General features: G+C 50.8%; 1 protein-coding gene across 1 annotated transcript in view; it reads left to right on the top strand.

Annotated features, from left to right (window-relative positions):
• Positions 1 to 9,798, top strand: part of LOC307243988 (abl interactor 1-like) — a gene marked incomplete at its 3' end in the record, with an annotated part of 15,036 nt that extends 5,238 nt beyond the window's left edge. Inside the window, exons 2-11 of the mRNA XM_080018959.1 lie at positions 1,522 to 1,689; positions 2,586 to 2,762; positions 3,284 to 3,301; positions 3,735 to 3,838; positions 4,759 to 4,872; positions 6,363 to 6,457; positions 7,211 to 7,372; positions 7,608 to 7,685; positions 8,825 to 9,004; positions 9,623 to 9,798. Coding sequence (XP_079875085.1) covers positions 1,522 to 1,689; positions 2,586 to 2,762; positions 3,284 to 3,301; positions 3,735 to 3,838; positions 4,759 to 4,872; positions 6,363 to 6,457; positions 7,211 to 7,372; positions 7,608 to 7,685; positions 8,825 to 9,004; positions 9,623 to 9,798 — 1,272 coding nt within the window. The remainder of the gene's footprint in view (positions 1 to 1,521; positions 1,690 to 2,585; positions 2,763 to 3,283; positions 3,302 to 3,734; positions 3,839 to 4,758; positions 4,873 to 6,362; positions 6,458 to 7,210; positions 7,373 to 7,607; positions 7,686 to 8,824; positions 9,005 to 9,622) is intronic.
• Positions 9,799 to 10,250: the final 452 nt, after the last annotated feature.

A 10,250-nucleotide genomic window follows, 5' to 3' on the forward strand; every position in this document is an offset into this window, starting at 1 on the left:
TCCACTCACACGTATGACACGGTGTTATTACAGGGTGTTATTACAGGGTGTTATTACAGGGTGTTATTACAGGGTGTTATTACAGGGTGTTTTTACAGGGTGTTATTACAGGGTGTGTCGTTACAGGGTGTATTATTACACAGTGTGTTATTACAGTGTGTTATTACACTGTGTTTTATTACAGTGTGTTATTACACTGTGTTTTATTACAGTGTGTTATTACACTGTGTTTTATTACAGGGTGTTATTACAGTGTGTTATTACAGGGTGTAATTACAGGGTGTTATTACAGGGTGTTATTACAGTGTGTTGTTACAGGGTGTTTTATTACAGTGTGTTATTACAGGGTGTTATTACACTGTGTTTTATTACAAAGTGTTTTATTACACAGGGTGTTATTACAGTGTGTTATTACAGGGTGTTATTACACTGTGTTTTATTACACAGTGTGTTATTACAGTGTGTTATTACAGGGTGTTATTACACTGTGTTTTATTACACAGGGTGTTATTACAGTGTGTTATTACAGGGTGTAATTACAGGGTGTTATTACAGGGTGTTATTACACAGTGTTTTATTACACGGGGTGTTATTACACAGTGTGTTATTACAGTGTGTTATAACACAGGGTGTTATTATAGTGTGTTATTACACAGTGTGTTATTACAGTGTGTTTTAATAAGACAGGGTGTTATTACACAGTTTGTAATTACACAGTTTGTTATTACACAGGAGAGACATTAGTGACGTAGCGTCACAGGGCTGGCCCAGCATCCCTCTGGTTACCATGGTAACGTTAACTCAGCCTGTCGTCAGTCCTTCTAAACACACACCCAGCGCCACCACTACATTGTACTGTGGACCAGAAAGGACATTTTGTTCTTCTAATCTTGAGCCGCACTACATTATGGGATGTCCTTCACTGATGTTCCCAAACCAGGAACCAAACCAGGACGTCCTCACAAATAAAACACACCCGTAGAAATATGTTACACAGCGGCATGAGGACAAAACATCCAACCAGAGTGTGTGTGTCCCCAGGCTGCATGAGGCACAACTAGGTCACTACCGACACAGCATCAGCAGAGAGGGAGACAGGGAGAGAGAGAGACAGGGAGAGAGGGAGACAGGGAGAGGGGGAGGGAGTGATAGTGTGTGTGTGTGTTTCATCATCTGGGATGGGTGAGTTAGCGTTGACCTACATCGTGCTTCATCTCACACACACAGGGATGTGTCTTAATAAGCTTGTCACAGCGTGTTAACCACACCTTCATGTGCAGGATCTGTCTGTCCCTCTGCCTGTCTGTCCCTCTGCCTGTCTGTCTCCCTTTCAAACCACATAACGTGACATTCAGACGCTGTCTGACATTCACACAGTGCACTAATGAACAGTACAGTAGACTTACCACAAACCACACACAGTCTACTCTGCCTCTACTCTACCTTTGGTCTACTCTGCCTCTACTCTTGGCGGTTGGAGGTGCCGTGTCTGATGGCTCTTTGGTGTGTTTGTCCCTCCAGGCAGCAGATAAGCAGCAGGCGCTGGAGGACACCAAGCTCTACACCACCCAGTCCCTGGCCAGCGTGGCGTACCTGGTCAACACGCTGGCCAACAACCTCCTGCAGACGCTGGACATCCAGGCGTCACAGCTGCGCGGGATGGAGAGCTCCGTCAACCACATCTCCCAGGTCAGACACAAAAGGCGGAGGTTTCAGCGCTTGTCAAGAACGCATGGCCCGGTGCCGGGGGAGGAGAGCAGGGCTTGAGAGGTCCCGGTGCCGGGGGCCAGAACAGTCCCGACCGGGATGCCAGACCTCTGGGTCCCTGAAGGAGGAGCGCGTTACACCACCACGTCCACACTGAACCTGCTTTCAACCACATGCACCACAGAATGACGCTCCACCCTCCTCAACCACACTATGTGCATTTCCAGGTGGCTTCATGGTTTGTCCTTGAATTGGTGGTCTAGTAGGCCTCCATGTACGGGGCGTGGCACTTTGAGGTCATGTTCAGTGTCGCTGGATGAGGTTCCTTTTTTATCTAATTACCATGAAACCATGAAGTTATCAGGCCCTGGTGTTTTGTTACCAGTTGATTAATAATTAATGCAAAGACTCAAGGCCTGGAAAAGAAAACACACTGAGTGAATAAAGGTGAAGAACAAGTCACACAACGCGTGTAGGTGAGGTGCCACGCCCTTTTCTGTGTTTGGCGTTCTGCCTTCTCTCTGACGTCCTGCTGTGTGTAGCAGCTTGTGGGGGTTGCCAGGTCTGACGGTGTCGCGCTGCAGCGCTGAACGTCCGTTTGGGGGCAAACAACAAGGAAGCGTACTTTGTTTTTTTTTCTAGTTTTTATTTGGTTTATTGATCATTTGTTTTGGTGGAATTCTGTGAAGGATGATGTCACCGTCCTGACGCTGCCTGTGTTGGTCTGCGAGGGGCGTGGCCGTCTGTGCTGCCTCAATGCCTCTCTCCTCCCTCCTCCTCCCTCCCTCCCTCTCCCTCCTCCCTCCTCCCTCCACCTCCCTCCTCCCTCCACCTCCCTCCTCCCTCCTCCCTCCACCTCCCTCCTCCCTCCCTCCCAGACAGTGGACATCCACAAGGAGAAGGTGGCGAGGCGGGAGATCGGCGTCCTGACGACCAATAAGAACACCGTCCGCTCGCACAAGATCGTGGCTCCGCCCAATCAGGAGCGTCCGCTACGCTACGTCAGGAAACCCATCGACTACAGCGCGCTAGACGACACCGGCCACGGAGTCAAGGTGCTTTAACCTCCACCTCTCCACCCCTCCGCATGTCCATCCATCCAACTCTCCACCCCTCCATCCATCCACCTACTCTCCACTCATCCATCCATCCATACACCTACTCTCCACCCATCCAGACATCTACCCCTCTACCCATCCCTCCATCCATCCACCCACCCACACATCCAGCCCTCCACCCCTTCATCCACCCATCCATGCAGCATCAGGGTGTAGTTTATTTACTTCAGTTTAAGTTTCTTCACAATAAAACTCTGAAACGACTTTTATCTTCCACCGAAAAACGTTGTTTCCTTGTAAAGAAGCAAAACGTCTTCTCTCCCGTCCCAAGCGACCTTTACTGGTCTGTCTGTCTCTCTGTGTCTCTCTGTCTGTCTCTCTCTCTCGTAGCTCTGCCTCTTTTCTGAGTTTTACCTTCATTCTATTTCATTGTTGTGTTGTTGCTGTTTTTGAACAGTTGATGTGAATTCAGCTTCTTAATAACTCTCTCCCCCCCCCCTCTCTGGTTCCTGGTGCAGTGGTTGTTGAAGTTGAAGGTAAGCCAGCAGAGCTGCTTGGTGCTTTAGTAAACACTACGTCAGGTCACGTACTCCACTCGTACAGCACCAACCACTTTCCTTCCATCTGTTTGCTGCTGGTCTCATGCTGTTTATATTCTAAGTTGAGTCCAATATTCCCAGCAGCGCTGCCTCCACCGCACGTCCTGCTGCTGCTCACGCTCAGCGACTGTTTTATCAAACTGATGCAGAGAAACAAACCTTTCAGCCTTTTGACACACAACCAAGAAGCAAGACACAACAACACACACGACAACACACAGGACAACACACACGGCAACACACACGAAAACACACACGACAACACACACGAAAACACACACGACAACACACACGAAAACACACGACCAGGAAGAAGCACCTCAACAGCAGCTGATCTTCACTGCATTCATCAGTGTGTGTGTGTGTGCAGGTGAACGCTCAGCAGAGCCTGGACTCGGGTTGTTCTCTGTCCAGGCCCAACCCCCCGACCCAGAAGCCCCCCAGCCCCCCCCGCGCCGGAAAGAGCATCCTGGGGTATGTGCACGTGGTGTGAGCGTGCACGTGGTGTGAGCGTGCACGTGGTGTGAGCGTGCACGTGGTGTGGGTGTATTTGTGTTGTTTGTAGCGGAATCCTCCTTCGAATACCTTCTTGGATGAACACATGAATACACACTTGCTGGTGTGGATGAGGGCGCAGCCAAGATGGCCGCCCGCCAGGGACAGCCGGCTGGGCCCCCGCCGCCCGAGCTGCCCTCTGATTGGCCGCTTCTGTCACTTCCTGTTTCCCTGTTGAGGAGCGGCACGCTGAGTCGTCGTTCTGTCGCACGGACGCTGCCAGAGACCCGTCCCTCCAGGACCAGGACGGCGTGGGACACGTCACCAGGCTTCGTCCTGGTCACACACACACACACACACACACACACATACGTGTGTGTGTGTGTGTGTGTGTGTGTGCGCGCCGCAGGGAGCCCCCCAGCGCCCCCTGCTGGTGCTCCAGGAGCTTGACGTTTTGTTTCAGGCGCTCGCCCGCTCTGAGGCAACGCTCCTGTTTCTGCAGCCTCCCTTTGACTGACCTCACACTCACAGCAGGTTACAGTTACAGTTACATTACATTGATCAGACGCTTTTATCCAAAGCCACTTACAATTATTGAAACAGTGACGGACGCAGCCATCAGGAGCAATGAGGGGTTAAGTGTCTTGCTCAAGGACACTACAGCATGCTAGCAGGAGGAGCCTGGGATCCAACCAGCAACCTTTACATTACTAGACCACCAGCTCTACCTCCTGAGATACCATCCTCCACAGCGGGTCTGTGTGTCATTAATTGTTCGAACTCGTCATTCACAGATTTAACCCTGAACACCGTCTTTTTTCCAGGACCTTCAAGCTCCCGCGTCGGTGGAAGTACCGCGACTGTAAATGTATATTTCACCTCCCCCTGTGTGTGTCCAGGAAGAGCTCCCCCTACAGGACCCTGGAGCCGGTGCGCCCCCCTGTGGTGCCTAACAACATGGCCGCCGGCCGGGGTCGCACGGCCGCTGTAAACCAGAGACCCAGGAGCTACAGGTACCGGGGCTCGGGGAAGCCCCAGAGCGTCCGTCCACGGATCTGCCTGCGTGGAATTGGAGCCTTTAATTACGGATCTCCCAAAATCGTGTTCATACGTCTTGTTGTGAGTTGTATCAGTCGGTTTAGTACCGTTTCAAACGCTTGGAAGGGACTTGAACCTGTTGCCAGGCAGAAAAAAAAGTTTATTTCTATTTTTCAATTTCAGTGTAAGAAAAAAAAAAAGGCACTTTATGCTGAAAAGTAAGATGCTTTGATATGTGGTGTCTTCTGTCATCACGTAGCAAAGTAGCCGCTGTGATCCCTGGAAGGCGTTTGGTGCGACCAGGATTTAATTTCAATTTTGGTTTTCGAAACAGCAGAGAGTGCAGACACAGCGGGAGACAGATTTGCTGAGGGTGGAGAAGCAGACGTGTCAAGTAGCGGGCGACACCACCCACGCTGTGGCACGGGTCCCCGCTACGACCTCTCGCGCCGGGACGAGGCTCCCGTTCCACCGCCGCGCCCGCATGTTGCTGCTTCCACCTGCTCCGCCGCTGTTGTGTGTTTTTCGTTTTTCGGGGAAGAGCAAATATTTTGGGGAACATCGGCAGCGGATTTAATAACAAAGAAGAAAACAACTGGAGTGGCGGCTCCCGGACCATTTAAAGGTGGAGTGTGTAGGATGTAGCACCGCCTGGTGGTGAGGTCACCAATCCCTACGTTCTGCACACTGCTCCATCCAACCAAATCAGGAAACAACAAACAAAGAAAACAACGTAGAACACAACCATCCACCTTCTCCTGAATATTTGCTCTCGTCCCTCCGTCTTAACTTCCTCCATCTCTACTTCCTCCATCTTCCTCCGTCTTTTCATCCAGCGGTTCATTTCTTTCTTCGATGTTTTAAAAGTGCTCAAGTAGGAGGTGGAGGTCCTATATTGTAACGGGGCTGCTGGGTGGAAACAGAGGAAACGCCGCTCCCATCGCTCCACCTAACTCCTCCTCCTCCTCCCTCTAACCATCGCTCCACCTAACTGCTCCTCCTCCCTCTTACCGTCGCTCCGTCTCATCACCAGCTTCCGCTCTGGACATCCACCCATTCATGTGGAGTTTTCACGCTTGCCATGTGGCCGTTCTCCACCCGCTTGGTGGGGCGACAGGTGCCTCCTCGAACCCGACGGGGTTTTTATTTGGGGTCGAGAGAAAAACAACTGGAAAAACAACAAACAACAACAACGTGTTTCCTTGAAGATTTGTGCTGGTTTTCAGCCGTTTGACCCAATCCAGTAGAAGCGGAGGCTCCGCCCCCACGGATGGAGACGCCAAAGCAAAATTGCAAATCTGGGATTTAAAAAAAAACGTTGATGTTTTTGAATATTTCAGTGTGATCCCAGAGAATACAACCAACCTGGAAATCACTGAAATGTTCAGTTCTGTGGCTGTTATGAAATATGAAATATGATTATGAATTATGAATGCTCCTCCTCTTCTGTATGTTGTGACATCAGCGGCAGCAGCAGCGGCAGCCGAGAGAACAGCGGGAGCAGCTCCATCAACCTCCCCATCGCCGTGGCCACGCCCTCCCCCCCCTCCGGGTTCCCAGGTAACCCCCCCCCCCCCATGTATGAATTTGATGAACAGAATGAGTCCTTTGTTGTCATGCACCTCCCTCCTCCCTCCTCCCTCCTCCCTCCTGTCTTGACTGTCATCCTCCCTTCCTCCCGCTCTCCATGGGACCAGCTGACTCCACCACTCCCAGCTCCGCCCACTCCTCTGCTACCCTGACTCCGCCCACTTCTCCACCCAGCACCCCCCACCTCCCCCCCGGCACGGCCGGGGACCGAGCCGCCGCGTTGTCCCAGGAGGAGTCCCCGCCCCTTTCCTCACCTCCTCTCCCCCCCCCCTCCTCCTCCGCCTCCTCCTCCTCCTCCTCCTCAGATGGTGAGTGTCTCCGCTTCCTCCTCCACCCACTGGAACCCTCTGCTCCTCTTTTCCCTCGTCCTCCTTTTCTAGCTCCTCCTCTCCTCCCTCCGTCCTCTCCTCCTCCCTTCTTCTGTTGGCTGCCTCTCTCCCGCTCTGGAGTCCCTGCGTTGCACCTCCCCCCTCGACGTGGGCGGAGGCTTCATCCGCCCTTTGATGGAGGAGAGAAACGCAAAATTTACAGAAATGTGTTTGGTGGTGTTTTCGCCGTCACTCCAACATAAAAAGGGAAGGTGGTGCGTTGGTCAAATGTGTTCATTTGGACTTGAGCCACTGAAGGGGCCGTGAGGCGGCCCTGCCCCAGGGGGTCATCGTGGAGCGCTGCCAGAACCACCCCCGTCACCCCCGTCACCCCCATCTCCCCCGTCTCGCCCAGGTGGTACGGCCCCGGTGTTCTACAGCATGAACCGCCCTCAGCCCCGGCAGCAGAATCCTCAGGTGGGGGGCTCGCTGCCGTTCCGCCGGCCCCCCTCCGTCGCCGGACAGCCAATCGCAGCGCAGAACCACAACGGAGGACCCTGCTACACCCACAGCCCGGGTAACATCCCCAAATACCACCTCCCCATCAAAACTCATTTAGTCTCTGTGAGGTACTTACTTCAAATGACGTTTCTATGATGAAAGTGAAACTTGATAAACACTGTGTGTGTTCAAGTTCAAGAGATTATTTGTCACGTGTGTGTGTGTGTGTGTGTGTGTGTGTGTGTGTGTGTGTGTGTGTGTGTGTGTGTGTGTGTGTGTGTGTGTGTGTGTGTGTGTGTGTGTGTGTGCAGCCTCCCCTCCCCCCTCCCTCCTCCAGTTCACTCCTCAGCTTCCGCTCATGGGTTTTGTGGCTCGAGTGCAGGAGTCCAGTGAGTACCACTAGTTGTTATTGTATTTATTAATAATACCACTAGTTGTTATTGTATTTACTAATAATACCACTAGTTCTTATTGTATTTACTAATAATACCACTAGTTCTTATTGTATTTACTAATAGTAAAAACCAGACGTTTATAATCCTTTCAACTGATTTTACCGCTTTGTTACAGTGAAGTCAACTCTTTTTTTCGGTGTAGGTGTAGGTGTAGGTTGCCTCCTCCCGTCACCACTAGGGGGCAGCACCAATAAACGTTTGCTTCACTGTTCCACAGAATTCCAGGTTTTATTCAGAATAATCTGCTTCCTGCGACGAGTCAGCGATGTAAAGAGCCAATGCAGAGAAATGAAAATGAAGTGAAATGACAACACTTCCTCATGTGCTGCTGTGGCCGCCTCTCCCCACAGCCTCTCGCTGCCTTGCCCCTCGTTGGCATATCCAGCTGCCATTGGTCCGTTTCTGGTGTGACCTCACGCAGCAATGGTGGATTGTTAGAATATACCATCTCTTATTTCCCCAACAGTCCGAGAAAATCTGCGTTTTGTTTTTTTTAGGCGACCTCTAACGTCCAGCTTCAAGGTTGGTAAACAACCGAACCTGCGGTGCTCAGGCTGCTGAGCTCCACCCAGTTCAGAGCAGAAGTGGATCCGTGCTCGGCTTCACCGCGATCTCTCGCCGCGAATGTTCAGAGAGACGTAGCGAGGAACAACAGACGGTGCGGTCCAACGATCCGCCGGAGCTGTTCCGGAGCTCATGCAACACACCGTCTGATTGGCTCACGGCTTCGTGTCCCGTTTGCATAAAGTTGAACGGAGCTCGACCGCCGCTGGTTCCCACGGAGACCGAGTGAGATCCTGTCCTTACTGTGAGAACGTACGGTTACACAAGCACCTCTGTGAGACAGAGACAGAGACAGGAAGAGAGAGAGACAGAGACAGAGAGACAGACAGCATCATTCATCAAAACGATGAGAATTGGTTTCTCATTTTATTTAAGGCCAAAGGAGAAAAAATGTTCAATCCACTACGATGCATTTACAAAGTACCACCGTGTGTGTGTGTGTGTGTGTGTGTGTGTGTGTGTGTGTGTGTGTGTGTGTGTGTGTGTGTGTCCTCTCTCCCCTCCTCCAGTCTCGGACGCCCCCCCTCCCTCTCCGGGGGTTGACAGCCAATCAGGGCCAGAGGAGCTCCAGTCTCCTGCTCCGCCATTGGCCGAGCAGGCGGAGGAGGCGGAGCCAGCGGTGATGGAGTTCAGTGACCCGTACGCAGAGGAAGACCCGCCCTGGGCCCCGAGGACCTACATGGAGAAAGGTACTCTGAACACATACTACATCCAGAAATACTACATATAATAATACTACAAATCTAGTAATACTACATATCTAGTGTACTACATCCAGTAATACTAGATATCTAGTAATACTAGATATCTAGTATTAATCGAGAATCACTTAATACGTAGTATACTAGACTACATATGTAGTATACTACATCTAGTGCTGTAATACTACATATGTAGTATTATTCCAGGTTTTTAGGTGGGCGTGGCTAATTGCATTACAAAAATGAGCCCAGCTGTTACTCTACATAAAAAAATAAAATGTTTACATTGAATTGCTGCATCATTAATTGATGTTGGAATTACAGCCTGCAAGTTGCTCTTTAAAGGGTTAAAAGTACTGATATGAGTCATGTACCTTTTACTCTGCTGATAAGTGCCCCACAAAAAATAGAATACTCATAGTAATTTACAAGGATGTATTAATCCAGGTGTAGATTTATAAAAAAAAACACGAGTGCTAGAAAGTGGAGTAAAAAGTACAGATTGATATGTAGAGCGAACGTTTCTGAAACTCAAAGTACTTGAGTGCTTTAGAGGACGGTGTTGGGCGCAGGCTACACAGCAGAGTTGTCTCTGTCGCCCCCCAGTGGTGGCCATCTACGACTACACGGAGGACAAGGAGGACGAGCTCTCCTTCCAGGAGGGGGCCATCATCTACGTGATCAGGAAGAACGAGGACGGCTGGTTCGAGGGCGTGATGAACGCCACCACCGGGCTGTTCCCAGGAAACTACGTGGAGTCCATCATGCACTACGCCGACTGACGGAGGAGGAGAATCACCAACACCAGTGTTCTGGCTGCTCCCTCAATACGGAGGGAGGATGGTTTGGTGGAGCTGGGTAAATGGACCGACCCAGATTTCCCAGCATGCACTTCAACAGTCTGCCCTCCCTTGTTCCCGAGGGTTTAGGAGCTATGCAAACATCCACTATCAACCAAAAACTACATTGTGACACCTTCACTTCTCTCTCTCCATCTTGACCACCACCCGGGCTCAGTATTAACTAGTACTTCTGTAGAGTATCAGTGGTTCTTAGTTGCGTGACTGAGCGACACTGGAGTGTTGCTAGTCAACAGCTAACTAAATTAAACTAAACAAATGAGTCTTATGTACACACCCTGAGCGCGCCCGACAGGAAATCGCAATAACTAATATCTGCAACATCCCCTCATTGATCGTCCAAATGAACAGAATTTAAACTTAAGGAGATGACA

Source organism: Zeus faber (assembly GCF_960531495.2).
Source record: "Zeus faber genome assembly, chromosome: 18".
NCBI classification, from domain to species: Eukaryota; Metazoa; Chordata; class Actinopteri; order Zeiformes; family Zeidae; genus Zeus; species Zeus faber.